At 34.4% G+C, this 23,823-nt stretch overlaps 1 protein-coding gene across 1 annotated transcript; it reads left to right on the top strand.

Annotated features, from left to right (window-relative positions):
- Positions 1–5,512: 5,512 nt before the first annotated feature.
- Positions 5,513–14,430, top strand: LOC123655843. The gene is made up of 12 exons (XM_045591596.1): positions 5,513–5,528; positions 6,880–7,028; positions 7,489–7,648; positions 8,246–8,372; positions 8,851–9,027; positions 9,404–9,554; positions 10,665–10,811; positions 10,960–11,066; positions 12,419–12,550; positions 12,873–12,943; positions 13,527–13,747; positions 14,259–14,430. The coding sequence occupies exons 1-12, from the start codon at positions 5,513–5,515 to the stop codon at positions 14,385–14,387; spliced, it is 1,587 nt and encodes a 528-aa protein (XP_045447552.1). The 3' UTR covers positions 14,388–14,430.
- The last annotated feature ends 9,393 nt before the right edge of the window (positions 14,431–23,823 follow it).

Raw genomic sequence — 23,823 nt, 5'->3', positions numbered from 1 at the left:
ACTGGTAAAATATTAATGATACATTTATCAGGACAAAAGCTGTAGGTCTATCAGAAGAGATGCGATACGCTCGTGTATGGGAACAGGAGCTCGGAGACTGGTGGGACAATACGCCTTTACTTCCCGGTACCAGTTTGTACTATGATGCGGCTGATCTCCTTCTTAGACTGCGAGCTATAACTGTAAGTATAGTAGAAAACACTATAAAAACCCAGGGCTGAGTTCCTCTTTGCCTTTAAAGGATAAGGTTGTAGTTTAATAATGCAACTGAATAATGAGAACTCACAACAGTATTTCAAAAAATTATGACGTAGATATTGGCTGCACAATTTAATTCGGTCGCTTTCAAAAGATGGCTTCAATTGACATGTATGTTGTTTAGGTTTAGAAAATGCGATGGTTATTGATAGGCTACATGGTCTGTGAATAATATACGGTAAATTTTACTTTGAATTTTTGAAAAAATGCTTGTATATATATTTTTATTATATTTTTTTATATATATTTTTTTAATGTATACGCTTTAGCCTGTAATATCCCACTACTGGGCATAGGCCTCTTTCCCCATGTAGGAGAAGGATCAGAGCTTAATCCACCACGCTGCTCCAATACGAGTTGGCGGGTTTTTAATGTATGTTCGAGGATAACTTCGTCGTTTATGAACTATAGTTAGTTAGTTATATGAACCTATATACCATATACCGTAAATTCTCACCTTATGTCAATACATTGTTAACTACATACTTAATATCGATACTGTAATTATGCTTTGACCTGTATCACCCTACACGTTTCGCTTCAGCGGGCAAATCATTCAGTCAATTTGTTTTGCAAAAAACCTTTCAGTAGTTTCATAGTTAAAAATAAAATAGAACATTAAGGAAAAATATTTGTAAAATACCAAACCAAAATTTGTTTTACGACTTCCCCGTTGTGTTTGTTTTCTAAGTCGTTATACTACGAGTATTTATAACATTTACAATTCATCACAAAATTAAAATACTCTATAAGTTAAAAAATAGGGTAATGAAAACTGCCCTATTTCGTAAGCTTCAAAAGGCCGACATCTTATTACGTTACTTGACGTAAAATGTAACTATATCCTAGAAAACCCTAAGAATACTGTGTCTGCATTTTTTTTATTCGTAGTATTCGTAGTAAAATTTTCATTCTGACTGACTACGGTGGTAGCTGATCAATTAGGTTATTATTAGTTATTTAAATAATTTATTTTATTTATTTTAATGATTGAGACTGATAATGAAATTATGTTATTTTTTGAATTTACTCAGTTAGCTGAAGTATGTATAGCGCGAGCGCTGTCAGAAACTGGCGAATCTCCAGTGTATTACCACATGGTTGCTCTCTGCTGCCGACTAAAAGGACAGGTTGATGACGCTTTGTGTCACCTTAAGCAAGGAATAGAAAAGTTTGGAGAAGTATATAAACTTTGTTTTTTATACCAACTTAACATTTTTTGTCCTATTTATTTATTCTATCTTAAACTTTAACTTCAATCGAAACATTGATCAAAGTTTCGACTTTTGTATTTGAACTTACCCATAGATATTTCGATCTCTTTTATAGATTAGTTACTTAAGAAGTCTTGAAGGTGAATGCTATCACAAGAAGAAAGATTTTACTTCATCGGTGGCGTCTTTCAACAAAGCTGGCAGTTGTTTAAGCCCATACGCGTATGTTCAGACTAACTATATTTAGAACTTAGTTTTTTCATTTTCATTAATTTTTATACCTATGTTGTTAATACCGCAAAAACCCTAACTAATTACTTTAACATTTACTCATTCATGGCTACTTATACTAACTGCTAATATTCCCTTATAAAAGTAAATTTGTTATTAATAGATAGATTTTATTAATTTTTAACTGCAACTAACTAATGAATCAAACGTTTAACTGTTTACAACATCTCATAGTATATGCCCGCTATTCTGGCGAATTATAAAAAAGGAAAAATTAGAGATAGTGAGATATAAATGACAGATGATAATTTAATATTAAACTGTCATTGAATTCGATGCCGAAAGGCCCTGTATACAAACTAATGAGTATATCAGTGCATGTCAGACTTTTAGACCCATACTTACATCTAGATACTGATGACGATAACGATGATGACTTACTGAGGTAGGGCACAGCAGGATCTTCTGCTGTACCCTACCTCAGTTTTTGTGATATTACCGACTACGGACCACTAAAAACAAGTTTGATGTATGTATTATTGAATTGATAATTTGATTGTAAATAAATTTGACGATAAAAACAATTTAAATTATAATGAATATGTATCACGCTTCCGCCTATAATATCCCACTTCTAGGCATAGGCCTCTTTTCCCATGTAGGAGAAGGATCAGAGCTTAATCCACCACGCTGCTCCAATGCGGGTTGGCGAATATATTCCCTACTATGAGTAAAGATCGCTATCAGGTGTACATGATAACAACCGGGACCGACGGCTTAACTTGCTCTCCGAGGCACGGTGGGGAGACCCACAAGGACTGCATAAACACCCAAACCACGGCAAACACCTGTATGGCCAATACAAATGTTTGTCATGTGCGGGGATCGAACCCGCAACCGCCAGCGCTACAGGTACAACAGATACAATCCATGGCTGTAACCGTTGCGTCAACGCGGCATCAATAAACATGTATACGTAATAGTTATTTAAGGCATAGAATAAATTCAACTTTTATTGATACATATGTCGGCATGTCGTCGAAAAAAACTGCCGCTCGAAGAACTGAGGTAGGGCACAGCAGGAAATTTCCTGATCAAAATCCAGCAGCATATAGAAGATCACTGCCAAATAATACGGCTATCAAGCAATGTTGTGGTCCTCTGGTGAGTAAGGTGACCAGAACTCCTGGGGAGAATTGAGGGTAAAGTTGACAACGCACTTGCGAAGCATCTGTCTATTTTATATAGTATTATTTTCAGTGGAATAAGGCTATCCGCCTAATTGAACAGTTACAAGTAATTTAACTATCTAGCTCATAACTGCGACGTGTTTATAATTATAGGACTCTTCTTTCCTTGCCACGACATGACTGTCAACGAATACGTTCAACACTTTCTGATATTGTTCGTCGTCATCCCAGTGCTTATGCTTGGATCACATTCGCTGAGGATTGGATAACGGTAAATAAAATACGGTAGATTGTAGACTATATATAGTAATTGAAATATATTTTTTCAATTACAACTATCCTGTCAAAAAAAATCCTGTCTCATCTTGTAGAGGTACATAAGATTGTAGTACACATTCTGTATATACGCGATTTGACGGCACACTACACATTCGTAATATGTGAAACGAAAAATCAACAAGCTGTTTTACTCCCTAATGTAAAAAACGTAACAGAAATAAATAAGTATTGTTTTCACTACTCGTACGAACTACAGCACTTAAGATGTTTTCGTTAACACGGTTGGTTTATTTTGATCTCCTTTACATTTCAAATATGTTTAAAACAGGTTGTCTAATAAAATGTCATGGGTGCAAATAGCGAACAACGTAAACATGCCAGCCATTCCTAGTTCGCGGTGTTTGTAGTTAAACTCCTCCGAAACGGCTTGACCGATTCTCATAAAATTTTGTGTGCATATTGAGTAGGTCTGAGAATCTAACAACATTATTTTTTTTATTTTCAGATAAATTATTTATTTTTTATTTTATTGTGATTTGGCGTTGAAAAATACATACAACCCTAAATTTTCACCCTTCTACCACCAACCCCACGTTTGCCTAGTCAGCTAGTATATATATGTGTGTGTGTGTGTGTGTGTTTTTTTATGTATGTTCGGGGATAACTTCGTGGTTTATGAACCGATTTTGATAATTCTTTTTTTGTTGCAAAGGAGATATCCCAAGTGTGGTACTATGATAAGGAAACCAGGATCTGATGATGGAATCCCAGAGAAGTCGAGGGAAAACCTCGAAAGTCGTAGGGACGACTAGTACGTTTGTTAATTCTTTTTGCCTACTTAGGTACGTAGTCGGTTTTTTTTTCGTTTGCGAGCAAACACAATTATATAGTCTAAATATCCGAAGAAACCTAATTTTACAAAAAATTATAAACAAAAATATGCTTCATTATTAATTTTAAATACATTCCTGAAATGTTTAAGCATATTCAACTAAATCGATTTTTTGTAACCAGCATAGTAATACCGGAGACCGTGGAGACGCGGAAACAAAAGACGATCAGCTAATTGCAAGATCGAATGCAATCGATTGCGCAACAAGAGCGCTTAATTGTGACCGCCGAGCAGGGCGCGCCTGGGCGCTTCTGGCGAGACTACTCTCGCCTAGCGCCAGGCGACAGTACTGCAAAGAGATGGCAACTCTGGTACCTCTGATATGTATTAATATAATTTTATGTAACTATTTGCAATGTCTAATTTTTTTTTATGCTAATCTCGCATCTTCTGGTCCTATTTTAAAACTCACGTTAACTTAGAAGGTAGTAAACTTTACTTTTAAAAACAATAATAATCACGTTAAAATTTTAATTTGTAAAATGACGATTCGAAAGTGCTTTTAAGCCTATTTGAATAAAGTTGTTTTTGACTTAATTAAATTTTAGTATAAAGGAGTATCAAAAGACTAGAATACATAAACACTAATGAATCTTTACAAATTGTGTACTAATTTCTGCTCGTGTAGCATGTTGGCGCAGAATGCAATGGCTCTGCTTTCTGCCCCGGGGGTTGTGGGCTCGATTTCCAACCCGAGATGTATATTTATCAATAAAAAAATGTAACTATACCAGTCGGCTGTAACCTAAACACAAGCATTCAGTTGCTAATCTTAGGAACAGATGACCGTGTGTGTATCTTATAGATGATTATTTATTGCAGTGTAATTACAATAAACCCATTGAAGAGCACATAAAACAAAGTTTGGGAGAGCAAAAGTCTTTTTGCTTTCGCCTTGGTAAAATTATACAAGAATGCTGTTGTGAAATGTGTGAAAATCTTAATATTTGAATTACTGTCGTGATATCGAAAAATAAACTTGATTACTAAAAAATGTGTTTTCTTTATAAGATTACGTATAGAATTATACAGGCATATAATTTTAGTGTTTACGTTTACTAAACAGGATTGATAGGATAGTAATTTATTCAACATTAGATAGGTAACACTTTTTGAAAATAATATTTTAATAGAAGTTTACTGAAATCAGAACGAGACGGTTGTATATTATGAATGTTAAAAATAGAATAAAGATATGATATAAAAAGGAAAAGGAAAAAGTTAATAAGTTTAGAACGTCAGTAACGAAAGTTATTTCATGTTTGTGATGACGCTCACGACTCGGATAAATAAACTAGAACTAACATTCAGTGACTTATAATAACGCTGGTTTTGAAACCTAATTAATTTTATTTACAATAAAAAAAGTATTTGTATCCAATCATCAATTGAAACGTTATAATGAGACACGTATACTGAACAACCGCTCCGGTATAGTGGGCACCGTAATGGTGCGTGTGGCATGTATGCCCTTAAATACCGGCGGTTTGCGGGTTCGATTCCCTCTCGAGATAAATATTTGTATTTGTACAAATATTTCTTTCCAGTTTTGATGTACTGTCCTTGTGGGTCTTCCCGTCGTATCTCGGTGAGCACCCGGTAAGCCGCCGGTCCCGGTTGTTATCATATATGTACACCTGATAGCGATCGCTACTCATCGTAGGGAATATAATTATAATATATACCCGCATTTGGAGCTGCATGGTGGATTAAGCTCTGATCCTTCCTGGGGATCCTACATGGGGAAAGAGGCTCTGCCTAACAGTGGGATATTCTATTAAAATAATAAAATTTATAAATCTTAGCAGTTATTTATTCTCTTTTAATAAAAACTGTCGACATTTATGTCGAGTTTAAATGCAGATTTATCAATATTGTACATCTTGCGGTGGCATATGCCGGTCATGCGGAGGGGTTGGTTCGACATCTGGAGGCGGCGGGCTCGGCAATTGCGCCAACTTCTGAGTTAACCAAATGAGGAAATAAACAAATAGTCCCATACCGGAAACCCTGCACACAGACAACAGTAAATAGTTTATATATACCTAGTTATCAAATTACATAATAAAACATTTTGTTTCTCACCTCAGAAAATCACTAAAATCAGTGTTCGAAGATTAAGGCTATATTTTTTATTTCCGATTTTATTTTGTTAGTAATATAAAAATAACAGTAGCTTTTCACTTCACTTTCTAAGCAAAACCTCTAAATAATTAGTAGGTACCTACTATATCTATCGAGAGGCTGCCAAGCGACTTGTAATAAAATCAGTTTGGTGACATATTAATATTATGCTATTCATAAGCGATCTCCATAAAAAAATATATATTAAAAACAATATAAATTTTATCCATATTATATGTATTTCGTTTATATGTAGGTATAGTATTTTTATGCGTATGTATATATATGTGTATGTATGTATGTGTATATATATATATATATATATATATATATATGTGTGTGTATATATATATGTTTGTATGTATGTATCTATGTATGTATGTATTGTGCTGTATATGTATGTGTATTTGTACTCGATAGTTGATATTGTTCTAGGTGACACTAATTGTCACTTCTCTGTGTACACTTCCCTACCGCTTTTTCACTACGCTGTGTCCTATATGCCCAAAGGTTGTCTGGAAGAGATCGCTACTCTAGCGATAAGACTTCTTCCTTCCTTACCAACAATAACATTATTTTTACTTCGAGTTTCCTTCCTTGTAGTAGAAAGTTTTGTTTATTAAAAATGTAAAATTTAAGAATTCTTAGTGCAGAGTTACATTTATAAGATCATAAATTCAATCACTTGAAGGTACAGCCGACCTATGTTCAATCATCAGACAACTAAGTGCATCTCGAACTCGAGTGGAATTAATCACATACTTCTGGCAAGAAGCTGCTATTTATGTCAACAACAATTTTGTTGTCAGCGACTTCTTGCGTTCCGACAACACTTACGAGGTATGAGTTGCATATTTTTTTCAAATACAGGGGCTCGAAAAAATCATTTTCCGTCCTTCCATCATCCTGCGATCATCTATATATATTTGGAACCTGTTGCCTATTTAGGCTTATGTTTTAATTTTGTATGTTTCATGAACTGTAAACCTTATATGTTACATAAATTTTTAATAAAAATACTAAAAATCGCCATTGACATCACTTTGACACTCAAATGAATACATACTTGGAAACAGTAGCACTGAGCAAAGATGCTAAGACCTGTCCTAGGAGTAACGTTTTACCGCGGAACTTTTTAGGCGAGAAAGGCACGAATACTTTTTCAATATAATTATAACTGTTTCAAGGAGTAACCTCCAGTTGCGTGTTGGAGCTAACACACACACTTTTTTTGTTAAGTTGTAAAAGTTAAGAGTATTTTTGTTATGGAATTTTAATTCTTTTATTTGACACTCAAAAGGAAATGCTAATGATAGCCCACGCCTGTCTTATGAAAATCACTCACGAAACTCTTTCGGCCAATGGCGCAGTGCAAGAAGTGAACGTCACGTTGAGGGCCGCAAGGCATGCTCGACAACTGCAAGACATTCAGCATGCCATGGATCTTTATTTACAGGCATGTCCATAGAGCATATTTACCTAATTATTTTTTATAATAAAACTTCTGTTTGTATATATATGTCTTGTATTCAAAACTATCCCATGTACAAAAACTGGTTGTCTGTAAAGTTTGTTTACGGACGGTAGTTTAACATAACAACGTCATAACAAAACATCTCGGACGCATAGGCCAATCTAGTAGAAGAGAGATAGATGCGGCGCAAGCGTACAATGAGCGTAACGGCACAAAGCGCGAAAAGGATCTATCAGTCATCCTTTTTCGTGCATGCAGCCTGCGTTCATCGATTTATTAGAAGTTATCACGTCAAAAAAATCACGAACTAACAATTTTTTTTATAAAGACAGACGACTTTTTGTATGTCAAATAAACTCTTGTGTTTAAAGTATAGTATTTGACTTGGACTACACTAAACATTTATTACATGAAATGATAATTTGCAATCACGACGCAAATTTTTAGCGTGGATTTTGACTAATGAATCCCTTACAATGTAGATTCTACACTTACATACCATTGGCAGATATGTTGCAAAACTACTTATTAAAATTTACCATATTTTATTCAACTTACACTAAAATTTCTTCTTTTTAGTTAGTTGTAGAAAAACCTAAAGAAGCAGATTATTGGAGAGAGTTAGCGACGTGCCTTAGAGATATCGACAAGAACTGGGCTAATATTTGCACTAATAGATCGCTGTCACTAAATCCAAGACATCCATTAAGGTGATAATCATCCAATAAAACATTTAATATAAAAACTAAAACTAAAATATAATAAACTCGTATTTACTATATACTTACTATATAATTAAAAAGAAGTAATAATTCACCTCTAAAGCTTGTATGTCATATAATTTAACTTAGTAGTACTACCTGACATCACATTCCATTTTTTGCAGTTAATGTTGTTTTCGCAATTAACAATACGTAGATTAACTGATAGGTAATAAGAGAAACAAAAAAATACTACGGTTTCAACCTGTGGTATCGTAAAATACGTTTAGGAGACTTGAAATTCTATCTAAATCTTGGTACGTTATCATACTCGTTAAAACTATGATTTAGGTAGGTCAATATTCTAAATAATGAAAAGTTGAAACAATTAGAGAATGATTTATATCGATCGGTATCATTTTATAAAATACAAAACAAATACATTCTTTTCGTAATGCTTGTATAGTTCATGGTATTTCTCTTACAGTCTCTTATCAAAAGGATGTATGGTATTAGAAGACGACCCTGATGCTGCAGAGCCATTTTTTGTTGCTTTGCTGTCTCTATATCCACACTGGACTACTTTATGGGTAGCTGCCAATGCGTATTATCTTTACCGAGAACTCTTCGATATGGCTCAGAAAGTAATGGATCAAATAAAAAAGTAACTAATCAATCAGCATCACGATAGCATGTATTGTATAAAGTATTTTAATTATTATCTTTTTGTATGTATGTTTTGCTGTGGCCTTCCTCAGTATTAACGGTCACCGTAGCCTATAGACGCCTTCAAAACTAAAAATATCGCATGCTCTTTACCGACTCTACCTCTAAACCTCCCCAGAAGCTCTGGCCATCTTACTCAACACAGAAATGTAAATCTTTTTTAAAAGAGTATTACTTAGCTGTGATCTTCTATAAAGTTGCGGTACTTCCCCAGACGCGCTGCTCCACATTTTGAGCAGGGTATTTGTTGCTGTATCCTACCTCAATAGAATGTTCGATAAATACTGGTAAAATATTAATGATACATTTATCAGGACAAAAGCTGTAGGTCTATCAGAAGAGATGCGATACGCTCGTGTATGGGAACAGGAGCTCGGAGACTGGTGGGACAATACGCCTTTACTTCCCGGTACCAGTTTGTACTATGATGCGGCTGATCTCCTTCTTAGACTGCGAGCTATAACTGTAAGTATAGTAGAAAACACTATAAAAACCCAGGGCTGAGTTCCTCTTTGCCTTTAAAGGATAAGGTTGTAGTTTAATAATGCAACTGAATAATGAGAACTCACAACAGTATTTCAAAAAATTATGACGTAGATATTGGCTGCACAATTTAATTCGGTCGCTTTCAAAAGATGGCTTCAATTGACATGTATGTTGTTTAGGTTTAGAAAATGCGATGGTTATTGATAGGCTACATGGTCTGTGAATAATATACGGTAAATTTTACTTTGAATTTTTGAAAAAATGCTTGTATATATATTTTTATTATATTTTTTTATATATATTTTTTTAATGTATACGCTTTAGCCTGTAATATCCCACTACTGGGCATAGGCCTCTTTCCCCATGTAGGAGAAGGATCAGAGCTTAATCCACCACGCTGCTCCAATACGAGTTGGCGGGTTTTTAATGTATGTTCGAGGATAACTTCGTCGTTTATGAACTATAGTTAGTTAGTTATATGAACCTATATACCATATACCGTAAATTCTCACCTTATGTCAATACATTGTTAACTACATACTTAATATCGATACTGTAATTATGCTTTGACCTGTATCACCCTACACGTTTCGCTTCAGCGGGCAAATCATTCAGTCAATTTGTTTTGCAAAAAACCTTTCAGTAGTTTCATAGTTAAAAATAAAATAGAACATTAAGGAAAAATATTTGTAAAATACCAAACCAAAATTTGTTTTACGACTTCCCCGTTGTGTTTGTTTTCTAAGTCGTTATACTACGAGTATTTATAACATTTACAATTCATCACAAAATTAAAATACTCTATAAGTTAAAAAATAGGGTAATGAAAACTGCCCTATTTCGTAAGCTTCAAAAGGCCGACATCTTATTACGTTACTTGACGTAAAATGTAACTATATCCTAGAAAACCCTAAGAATACTGTGTCTGCATTTTTTTTATTCGTAGTATTCGTAGTAAAATTTTCATTCTGACTGACTACGGTGGTAGCTGATCAATTAGGTTATTATTAGTTATTTAAATAATTTATTTTATTTATTTTAATGATTGAGACTGATAATGAAATTATGTTATTTTTTGAATTTACTCAGTTAGCTGAAGTATGTATAGCGCGAGCGCTGTCAGAAACTGGCGAATCTCCAGTGTATTACCACATGGTTGCTCTCTGCTGCCGACTAAAAGGACAGGTTGATGACGCTTTGTGTCACCTTAAGCAAGGAATAGAAAAGTTTGGAGAAGTATATAAACTTTGTTTTTTATACCAACTTAACATTTTTTGTCCTATTTATTTATTCTATCTTAAACTTTAACTTCAATCGAAACATTGATCAAAGTTTCGACTTTTGTATTTGAACTTACCCATAGATATTTCGATCTCTTTTATAGATTAGTTACTTAAGAAGTCTTGAAGGTGAATGCTATCACAAGAAGAAAGATTTTACTTCATCGGTGGCGTCTTTCAACAAAGCTGGCAGTTGTTTAAGCCCATACGCGTATGTTCAGACTAACTATATTTAGAACTTAGTTTTTTCATTTTCATTAATTTTTATACCTATGTTGTTAATACCGCAAAAACCCTAACTAATTACTTTAACATTTACTCATTCATGGCTACTTATACTAACTGCTAATATTCCCTTATAAAAGTAAATTTGTTATTAATAGATAGATTTTATTAATTTTTAACTGCAACTAACTAATGAATCAAACGTTTAACTGTTTACAACATCTCATAGTATATGCCCGCTATTCTGGCGAATTATAAAAAAGGAAAAATTAGAGATAGTGAGATATAAATGACAGATGATAATTTAATATTAAACTGTCATTGAATTCGATGCCGAAAGGCCCTGTATACAAACTAATGAGTATATCAGTGCATGTCAGACTTTTAGACCCATACTTACATCTAGATACTGATGACGATAACGATGATGACTTACTGAGGTAGGGCACAGCAGGATCTTCTGCTGTACCCTACCTCAGTTTTTGTGATATTACCGACTACGGACCACTAAAAACAAGTTTGATGTATGTATTATTGAATTGATAATTTGATTGTAAATAAATTTGACGATAAAAACAATTTAAATTATAATGAATATGTATCACGCTTCCGCCTATAATATCCCACTTCTAGGCATAGGCCTCTTTTCCCATGTAGGAGAAGGATCAGAGCTTAATCCACCACGCTGCTCCAATGCGGGTTGGCGAATATATTCCCTACTATGAGTAAAGATCGCTATCAGGTGTACATGATAACAACCGGGACCGACGGCTTAACTTGCTCTCCGAGGCACGGTGGGGAGACCCACAAGGACTGCATAAACACCCAAACCACGGCAAACACCTGTATGGCCAATACAAATGTTTGTCATGTGCGGGGATCGAACCCGCAACCGCCAGCGCTACAGGTACAACAGATACAATCCATGGCTGTAACCGTTGCGTCAACGCGGCATCAATAAACATGTATACGTAATAGTTATTTAAGGCATAGAATAAATTCAACTTTTATTGATACATATGTCGGCATGTCGTCGAAAAAAACTGCCGCTCGAAGAACTGAGGTAGGGCACAGCAGGAAATTTCCTGATCAAAATCCAGCAGCATATAGAAGATCACTGCCAAATAATACGGCTATCAAGCAATGTTGTGGTCCTCTGGTGAGTAAGGTGACCAGAACTCCTGGGGAGAATTGAGGGTAAAGTTGACAACGCACTTGCGAAGCATCTGTCTATTTTATATAGTATTATTTTCAGTGGAATAAGGCTATCCGCCTAATTGAACAGTTACAAGTAATTTAACTATCTAGCTCATAACTGCGACGTGTTTATAATTATAGGACTCTTCTTTCCTTGCCACGACATGACTGTCAACGAATACGTTCAACACTTTCTGATATTGTTCGTCGTCATCCCAGTGCTTATGCTTGGATCACATTCGCTGAGGATTGGATAACGGTAAATAAAATACGGTAGATTGTAGACTATATATAGTAATTGAAATATATTTTTTCAATTACAACTATCCTGTCAAAAAAAATCCTGTCTCATCTTGTAGAGGTACATAAGATTGTAGTACACATTCTGTATATACGCGATTTGACGGCACACTACACATTCGTAATATGTGAAACGAAAAATCAACAAGCTGTTTTACTCCCTAATGTAAAAAACGTAACAGAAATAAATAAGTATTGTTTTCACTACTCGTACGAACTACAGCACTTAAGATGTTTTCGTTAACACGGTTGGTTTATTTTGATCTCCTTTACATTTCAAATATGTTTAAAACAGGTTGTCTAATAAAATGTCATGGGTGCAAATAGCGAACAACGTAAACATGCCAGCCATTCCTAGTTCGCGGTGTTTGTAGTTAAACTCCTCCGAAACGGCTTGACCGATTCTCATAAAATTTTGTGTGCATATTGAGTAGGTCTGAGAATCTAACAACATTATTTTTTTTATTTTCAGATAAATTATTTATTTTTTATTTTATTGTGATTTGGCGTTGAAAAATACATACAACCCTAAATTTTCACCCTTCTACCACCAACCCCACGTTTGCCTAGTCAGCTAGTATATATATGTGTGTGTGTGTGTGTGTGTTTTTTTATGTATGTTCGGGGATAACTTCGTGGTTTATGAACCGATTTTGATAATTCTTTTTTTGTTGCAAAGGAGATATCCCAAGTGTGGTACTATGATAAGGAAACCAGGATCTGATGATGGAATCCCAGAGAAGTCGAGGGAAAACCTCGAAAGTCGTAGGGACGACTAGTACGTTTGTTAATTCTTTTTGCCTACTTAGGTACGTAGTCGGTTTTTTTTTCGTTTGCGAGCAAACACAATTATATAGTCTAAATATCCGAAGAAACCTAATTTTACAAAAAATTATAAACAAAAATATGCTTCATTATTAATTTTAAATACATTCCTGAAATGTTTAAGCATATTCAACTAAATCGATTTTTTGTAACCAGCATAGTAATACCGGAGACCGTGGAGACGCGGAAACAAAAGACGATCAGCTAATTGCAAGATCGAATGCAATCGATTGCGCAACAAGAGCGCTTAATTGTGACCGCCGAGCAGGGCGCGCCTGGGCGCTTCTGGCGAGACTACTCTCGCCTAGCGCCAGGCGACAGTACTGCAAAGAGATGGCAACTCTGGTACCTCTGATATGTATTAATATAATTTTATGTAACTATTTGCAATGTCTAATTTTTTTTTATGCTAATCTCGCATCTTCTGGTCCTATTTTAAAACTCACGTTAACTTAGAAGGTAGTAAACTTTACTTTTAAAAACAATAATAATCACGTTAAAATTTTAATTTGTAAAATGACGATTCGAAAGTGCTTTTAAGCCTATTTGAATAAAGTTGTTTTTGACTTAATTAAATTTTAGTATAAAGGAGTATCAAAAGACTAGAATACATAAACACTAATGAATCTTTACAAATTGTGTACTAATTTCTGCTCGTGTAGCATGTTGGCGCAGAATGCAATGGCTCTGCTTTCTGCCCCGGGGGTTGTGGGCTCGATTTCCAACCCGAGATGTATATTTATCAATAAAAAAATGTAACTATACCAGTCGGCTGTAACCTAAACACAAGCATTCAGTTGCTAATCTTAGGAACAGATGACCGTGTGTGTATCTTATAGATGATTATTTATTGCAGTGTAATTACAATAAACCCATTGAAGAGCACATAAAACAAAGTTTGGGAGAGCAAAAGTCTTTTTGCTTTCGCCTTGGTAAAATTATACAAGAATGCTGTTGTGAAATGTGTGAAAATCTTAATATTTGAATTACTGTCGTGATATCGAAAAATAAACTTGATTACTAAAAAATGTGTTTTCTTTATAAGATTACGTATAGAATTATACAGGCATATAATTTTAGTGTTTACGTTTACTAAACAGGATTGATAGGATAGTAATTTATTCAACATTAGATAGGTAACACTTTTTGAAAATAATATTTTAATAGAAGTTTACTGAAATCAGAACGAGACGGTTGTATATTATGAATGTTAAAAATAGAATAAAGATATGATATAAAAAGGAAAAGGAAAAAGTTAATAAGTTTAGAACGTCAGTAACGAAAGTTATTTCATGTTTGTGATGACGCTCACGACTCGGATAAATAAACTAGAACTAACATTCAGTGACTTATAATAACGCTGGTTTTGAAACCTAATTAATTTTATTTACAATAAAAAAAGTATTTGTATCCAATCATCAATTGAAACGTTATAATGAGACACGTATACTGAACAACCGCTCCGGTATAGTGGGCACCGTAATGGTGCGTGTGGCATGTATGCCCTTAAATACCGGCGGTTTGCGGGTTCGATTCCCTCTCGAGATAAATATTTGTATTTGTACAAATATTTCTTTCCAGTTTTGATGTACTGTCCTTGTGGGTCTTCCCGTCGTATCTCGGTGAGCACCCGGTAAGCCGCCGGTCCCGGTTGTTATCATATATGTACACCTGATAGCGATCGCTACTCATCGTAGGGAATATAATTATAATATATACCCGCATTTGGAGCTGCATGGTGGATTAAGCTCTGATCCTTCCTGGGGATCCTACATGGGGAAAGAGGCTCTGCCTAACAGTGGGATATTCTATTAAAATAATAAAATTTATAAATCTTAGCAGTTATTTATTCTCTTTTAATAAAAACTGTCGACATTTATGTCGAGTTTAAATGCAGATTTATCAATATTGTACATCTTGCGGTGGCATATGCCGGTCATGCGGAGGGGTTGGTTCGACATCTGGAGGCGGCGGGCTCGGCAATTGCGCCAACTTCTGAGTTAACCAAATGAGGAAATAAACAAATAGTCCCATACCGGAAACCCTGCACACAGACAACAGTAAATAGTTTATATATACCTAGTTATCAAATTACATAATAAAACATTTTGTTTCTCACCTCAGAAAATCACTAAAATCAGTGTTCGAAGATTAAGGCTATATTTTTTATTTCCGATTTTATTTTGTTAGTAATATAAAAATAACAGTAGCTTTTCACTTCACTTTCTAAGCAAAACCTCTAAATAATTAGTAGGTACCTACTATATCTATCGAGAGGCTGCCAAGCGACTTGTAATAAAATCAGTTTGGTGACATATTAATATTATGCTATTCATAAGCGATCTCCATAAAAAAATATATATTAAAAACAATATAAATTTTATCCATATTATATGTATTTCGTTTATATGTAGGTATAGTATTTTTATGCGTATGTATATATATGTGTATGTATGTATGTGTATATATATATATATATATATATATATATATGTGTGTGTATATATATATGTTTGTATGTATGTATCTATGTATGTATGTATTGTGCTGTATATGTATGTGTATTTGTACTCGATAGTTGATATTGTTCTAGGTGACACTAATTGTCACTTCTCTGTGTACACTTCCCTACCGCTTTTTCACTACGCTGTGTCCTATATGCCCAAAGGTTGTCTGGAAGAGATCGCTACTCTAGCGATAAGACTTCTTCCTTCCTTACCAACAATAACATTATTTTTACTTCGAGTTTCCTTCCTTGTAGTAGAAAGTTTTGTTTATTAAAAATGTAAAATTTAAGAATTCTTAGTGCAGAGTTACATTTATAAGATCATAAATTCAATCACTTGAAGGTACAGCCGACCTATGTTCAATCATCAGACAACTAAGTGCATCTCGAACTCGAGTGGAATTAATCACATACTTCTGGCAAGAAGCTGCTATTTATGTCAACAACAATTTTGTTGTCAGCGACTTCTTGCGTTCCGACAACACTTACGAGGTATGAGTTGCATATTTTTTTCAAATACAGGGGCTCGAAAAAATCATTTTCCGTCCTTCCATCATCCTGCGATCATCTATATATATTTGGAACCTGTTGCCTATTTAGGCTTATGTTTTAATTTTGTATGTTTCATGAACTGTAAACCTTATATGTTACATAAATTTTTAATAAAAATACTAAAAATCGCCATTGACATCACTTTGACACTCAAATGAATACATACTTGGAAACAGTAGCACTGAGCAAAGATGCTAAGACCTGTCCTAGGAGTAACGTTTTACCGCGGAACTTTTTAGGCGAGAAAGGCACGAATACTTTTTCAATATAATTATAACTGTTTCAAGGAGTAACCTCCAGTTGCGTGTTGGAGCTAACACACACACTTTTTTTGTTAAGTTGTAAAAGTTAAGAGTATTTTTGTTATGGAATTTTAATTCTTTTATTTGACACTCAAAAGGAAATGCTAATGATAGCCCACGCCTGTCTTATGAAAATCACTCACGAAACTCTTTCGGCCAATGGCGCAGTGCAAGAAGTGAACGTCACGTTGAGGGCCGCAAGGCATGCTCGACAACTGCAAGACATTCAGCATGCCATGGATCTTTATTTACAGGCATGTCCATAGAGCATATTTACCTAATTATTTTTTATAATAAAACTTCTGTTTGTATATATATGTCTTGTATTCAAAACTATCCCATGTACAAAAACTGGTTGTCTGTAAAGTTTGTTTACGGACGGTAGTTTAACATAACAACGTCATAACAAAACATCTCGGACGCATAGGCCAATCTAGTAGAAGAGAGATAGATGCGGCGCAAGCGTACAATGAGCGTAACGGCACAAAGCGCGAAAAGGATCTATCAGTCATCCTTTTTCGTGCATGCAGCCTGCGTTCATCGATTTATTAGAAGTTATCACGTCAAAAAAATCACGAACTAACAATTTTTTTTATAAAGACAGACGACTTTTTGTATGTCAAATAAACTCTTGTGTTTAAAGTATAGTATTTGACTTGGACTACACTAAACATTTATTACATGAAATGATAATTTGCAATCACGACGCAAATTTTTAGCGTGGATTTTGACTAATGAATCCCTTACAATGTAGATTCTACACTTACATACCATTGGCAGATATGTTGCAAAACTACTTATTAAAATTTACCATATTTTATTCAACTTACACTAAAATTTCTTCTTTTTAGTTAGTTGTAGAAAAACCTAAAGAAGCAGATTATTGGAGAGAGTTAGCGACGTGCCTTAGAGATATCGACAAGAACTGGGCTAATATTTGCACTAATAGATCGCTGTCACTAAATCCAATAAAACATTTAATATAAAAACTTAAACTAAAATATAATAAACTCGTATTTACTGTGTACTTACTATATAATTAAAAAGAAGTAATAATTCACCTCTAAAGCTTGTATGTCATATAATTTAACTTAGTAGTACTACCTGACATCACATTCCATTTTTTGCAGTTAATGTTGTTTTCGCAATTAACAATACGTAGATTAACTGATAGGTAATAAGAGAAACAAAAAAATACTACGGTTTCAACCTGTGGTATCGTAAAATACGTTTAGGAGACTTGAAATTCTATCTAAATCTTGGTACGTTATCATACTCGTTAAAACTATGATTTAGGTATGTCAATATTCTAAATAATGAAAAGTTGAAACAATTAGAGAATGATTTATATCGATCGGTATCATTTTATAAAATACAAAACAAATACATTCTTTTCGTAATGCTTGTATAGTTCATGGTATTTCTCTTACAGTCTCTTATCAAAAGGATGTATGGTATTAGAAGACGACCCTGATGCTGCAGAGCCATTTTTTGTTGCTTTTCTGTCTCTATATCCACACTGGACTACTTTATGGGTAGCTGCCAATGCGTATTATCTTTACCGAGAACTCTTCGATATGGCTCAGAAAGTAATGGATCAAATAAAAAAGTAACTAATCAATCAGCATCACGATAGCATGTATTGTATAAAGTATTTTAATTATTATCTTTTTGTATGTATGTTTTGCTGTGGCCTTCCTCAGTATTAACGGTCACCGTAGCCTATAGACGCCTTCAAAACTAAAAATATCGCATGCTCTTTACCGACTCTACCTCTAAACCTCCCCAGAAGCTCTGGCCATCTTACTCAACACAGAAATGTAAATCTTTTTTAAAAGAGTATTACTTAGCTGTGATCTTCTATAAAGTTGCGGTACTTCCCCAGACGCGCTGCTCCACATTTTGAGCAGGGTATTTGTTGCTGTATCCTACCTCAATAGAATATTCGATAAATACTGGTAAAATATTAATGATACATTTATCAGGACAAAAGCTGTAGGTCTATCAGAAGAGATGCGATACGCTCGTATATGGGAACAGGAGCTTGGAGACTGGTGGGACAATACGCCTTTACTTCCCGGTACAAGTTTGTACTATGATGCGGCTGACCTTCTTAGACTGCGAGCTATAACTGTAAGTATAGTAGAAAACACTATAAAAACCCAGGGCTGAGTTCCTCTTTGCCTTTAAAGGATAAGGTTGTAGTTTAATATTTTATAATGCAACTGAATAATGAGAACTCACAACAGTATTTCAAAAAATTATGACGTAGATATTGGCTGCACAATTTAATTCGGTCGCTTTCAAAAGATGGCTTCAATTGACATGTATGTTGTTTAGGTTTAAAAAATGCGATGGTTATTGATAGGCTACATGGTCTGTGAATAATATGTATACGGTAAATTTTACTTTGAGTTTTTGAAAAAATGCTGGTATATATATTTTTATTATATTTTTTTTTAATGTATACGCTTCAACCTGTAATATCCCACTACTGGGCATAGGCCTCTTTACCTATGTAGGAGAAGGATCAAAGCTTAATCCACCACGCTGCTCCAATACGGGTTCGCGGGTTTTTAATGTATGTTCGAGGATAACTTCGTCGTTTATGAACTATAGTTAGTTAGTTATATGAACCTATATACCATATACCGTAAATTCTCACCTTATGTCAATACATTGTTAACTACATACTTAATATCGATACTGTAATTATGCTTTGACCTGTATCACCCTACACGTTTCGCTTCAGCGGGCAAATCATTCAGTCAATTTATTTTGCAAAAAACCTTTCAGTAGTTTCATAGTTAAAAATAAAATAGAACATTAAGGAAAAATATTTGTAAAGTACCAAACCAAAATTTGTTTTACGACTTCCCCGTTGTGTTTGTTTTCTAAGTCGTTATACTACGAGTATTTATAACATTTACAATTCATCACAAAATTAAAATACGCTATAAGTTAAAAATAGGGTAATGAAAACTGCCCTATTTCGTAAGCTTCAAAAGGCCGACGTCTTATTGCATTACTTGACGTAAAATGTAAACTATATTCTAGAAAACCCTAAGAATACAATATATTTGTTTTAAAAATAACATTTTTTTTCTATGTCTGCATTTTTTGCATTCGTAGTAAAATTTTCATTCTGACTGACTACGGGGGTAGCTGATCAATTAAGTTATTATAAGTTATTTCAATAATTTATTTTATTTATTTTAATGATTGATACTGATGATGAAATTATGTTAATTTTTGAATTTACTCAGTTAGCTGAAGTATGTATAGCGCGAGCGCTGTCAGAAACTGGCGAATCTCCAGTGTATTACCACATGGTTGCTCTCTGCTGCCGACTAAAAGGACAGGTTGATGACGCTTTGTGTCACCTTAAGCAAGGAATAGAAAAGTTTGGAGAAGTATATAAACTATGTTTTTTATACCAACTTAACATTTTTTGTCTTATTTATTCTATCTTAAACTATAACTTCAATCGGAACATTGATTAAAGTTTCGACTTTTGTATTTGAACTTACCCATAGATATTTCGATCTCTTTTATAGATTAGTTACTTATGAAGTCTTGAAGGTGAATGCTATCACAAGAAGAAAGATTTTACTTCATCGGTGGCGTCTTTCAACAAAGCTGGCAGTTGTTTAAGCCCATACGCGTATGTTCAGACTAACTATATTTAGAACTTAGTTTTTTCATTTTCATTAATTTTTATACCTATGTTGTTAATACCGCAAAAACCCTAACTAATTACTTTAACATTTACTCATTCATGGCTACTTATACTAACTGCTAATATTCCCTTATAAAAGTAAATTTGTTATTAATAGATAGATTTTATTAATTTTATACTGCAACTAACTAATGAATCAAACGTTTAACTGTTTACAACATCTCATAGTATATGCCCGCTATTCTGGCGAATTATAAAAAAGGAAAAATTAGAGATAGTGAGATATAAATGACAGATGATGATTTAATATGTTGTTGTTTTAAAATTTATCCCCAATAGGGAAAGGCAAAGTGATGATTTAATATTAAACTGTCATTGAATTCAATGCTGAAAGGCCCTGTATACAAACTAATGAGTATATCAGTGCATGTCAGACTTTTAGACCCATACTTACTTCTAGATACTGATGACGATAACGATGATGACTTACTGAGGTAGGGCACAGCAGGATCTTCTGCTGTACCCTACCTCAGTTTTTGTGATATTACCGACTACGGACCACTGAAATTAAGTTTTATCTATGTATTATTGAATTGATAATTTGATTATAAATAAATTTGACGATTAAAAATATATAAATAATAATGAACATGTATCACGCTTCAGCCTGTAATATCCCACTACTGGGCATAGGCCTCTTTCCCCATGTAGGAGAAGGATCAGAGCTTAATCCACCTCGCTGCTCCAATGCGGGTTGGCGGATATATTCCCTACTATGAGTAACGATCGCTATCAGGTGTACATGATAACAACCGGGACCAACGGCTTAACGTGCTCTCCGAGGCACGGTGGGGAGACCCACAAGGATTGCATAAACACCCAAACCACGGCAAATACCTGTATGGCCAATACAAATGTATGTCATGTGCAGGGATCGAACCCGCAACCGCCAGCGCAACAGGTACAATCCATGGCTGTGACCGTTGCGCCAATGCAGCATCAATGAAAATGTATATGTAATAGTTATTTAAGGCATAGAATAAATTTAACTTTTATTGATACATATGTCGGCATGTCGTCGAAAGAAACTTCCGCTTGAAGAACTGAGGTAGGGCACAGCAGGAAATTTCCTGATCAAAATCTGGAGCAGCATACAGAAGATCACTGCCAAATAATACGGCTATCAAGCAATGTTGTGGTCCTCTGGTAAGTAAGGTGACCAGAACTCCTGGGGAGAATTGAGGGTAAAGTTGACAACGCACTTGCGAAGCGTCTGTCTATTTTCTGTCTATAAGCTACGATAATCGCGTACCATCAGGTGATCCGTACGCGACATATATCATTTGCTCCCTAGTATTAGCTGGAAGTCCAATTTCGTTAGTGGTAATCGAACTGAAATTCATTAGTATTATTTTCAGTGGAATAAGGCTATCCGCCTAATTGAACAGTTACAAGTAATTTAACTATCTAGCTCATAACTGCGACGTGTTTAGGACTCTTCTTTCCTTGCCACGACATGACTGTCAAAGAATACGTTCAACACTTTCTGATATTGTTCGTCGTCATCCCAGTGCTTATGCTTGGATCGCATTTGCTGAGGATTGGATAACGGTAAATAAAATACGGTAGATTGTAGACTATATATAGTAATTGAAATATATTTTTCAATTACAACTATACTGTTAAAAAAGTCCTGTCTCATCTTGTATAGGTTCATAGGATTGTAGTACACATTCTGTATATACGCGATTTGACGGCACACTACATATTCGTAATATGTGAAACGAAAAATCAACAAGCTGTTTAATCCCCAAATTTAAAAAACGTAACAGAAATAAATAAGTATTGTTTTCACTACTCGTACGAACTACAGATGTGAACGTTCAGCACTTAAGATGTTTTCGTTAACACGGTTGGTTTATTTTGATCTCCTTTACATTTCAAATATGTTTAAAACAGGTTGTCTAATAAAATCTCATGGGTGCAAATAGCGAACAACGTAAACATGTCAGCCATTCCTATTTAACTTTACTTTCAATTAATTAATTAGTTAATTAATTTCATGCAACATGTTTCTAATTTTGTACTAAAACACAGTTTATATATTATTTTCAAAAGAGTAACTGCGGAGTTTCTTGTCAATTCTTCTCTGCAGAATCTACATTCCGAATCAGTGGTAGCTTCACTGTTACAAAAATAATAATTTATTTTTAAAGTTTTAATTGGAGCCTATTTCAATAAAGCTATTTTTGATTTTGATTTTGATTTTGATTTACTCGTAAGATTTGAATAGTTGCTCGAAACATATATGACGATTATTTTTTAACCGACTTCAAAAAAGGAGGAGGTTAGTCAATTCGACCGTATACATATAAAATTCTCGTGTCGCAGTGTTTGTAGTTAAACTCCTCCGAAACGGCTTGACCGATTCTCATAAAATTTTGTGTGCATATTGGGTAGGTCTGAGAATCTAACAACAACTATGTTTCATCATCTAAATGTTAAGGGTAGTCCAACCCTTTTTTTTTTTTACATAAATTAGTTATTTTTTATTTTATTATGATTTGGCGTTGAAAAATACATACAACCCCAAATTTTCACCCTTCTACCACCAACCCCACGTTTGCCTAGTCAGCTAGTATATATATATATATATATATATATATATATATATATATATATATATATATATATACTAGCTGACTAGCGACTATATATATATATATATATATATATATATATATGTGTGTGTGTGTGTGTGTGAGTGTTTTTTTATGTATGTTCGGGGATAACTTCGTGGTTTATGAACCGATTTTGATAATTCTTTTTTTGTTGCAAAGGAGATATCCCAAGTGTAGTACAATGATAAGGAAACCAGGATCTGATGATGGAATCCTAGAGAAGCCGAGGGAAAACCTCGAAAATCGTAGGGACGACTAGTACGTTTGTTAATTCTTTTTGCCTACTTAGGTACGTAGTATTACTTGTCGATGTAATTGAAGTCGGTTTTTTTTGTTTGCGAGCAAACACAATTAAATAGTCTAAATATCCGAAGAAACCTAATTTTACAAAAAATTATAAACAAAAATATGCTTCATTATTAATTTTAAATACATTCCTGAAATGTTTAAGCATATTCAACTAAATCGATTTTTTGTAACCAGCATAGTAATACCGGAGACCGTGGAGACGCGGAAACAAAAGACGATCAGCTAATTGCAAGATCGAATGCAATCGATTGCGCAACAAGAGCGCTTAATTGTGACCGCCGAGCAGGGCGCGCCTGGGCGCTTCTGGCGAGACTACTCTCGCCTAGCGCCAGGCGACAGTACTGCAAAGAGATGGCAACTCTGGTACCTCTGATATGTATTAATATAATTTT

Source organism: Melitaea cinxia, chromosome 8, assembly GCF_905220565.1.
Source record: "Melitaea cinxia chromosome 8, ilMelCinx1.1, whole genome shotgun sequence".
Classification (NCBI taxonomy): Eukaryota; Metazoa; Arthropoda; class Insecta; order Lepidoptera; family Nymphalidae; genus Melitaea; species Melitaea cinxia.
Note: the sequence above shows the minus strand (reverse complement) of the source record. Positions and strands in the feature narration are given on the sequence as shown.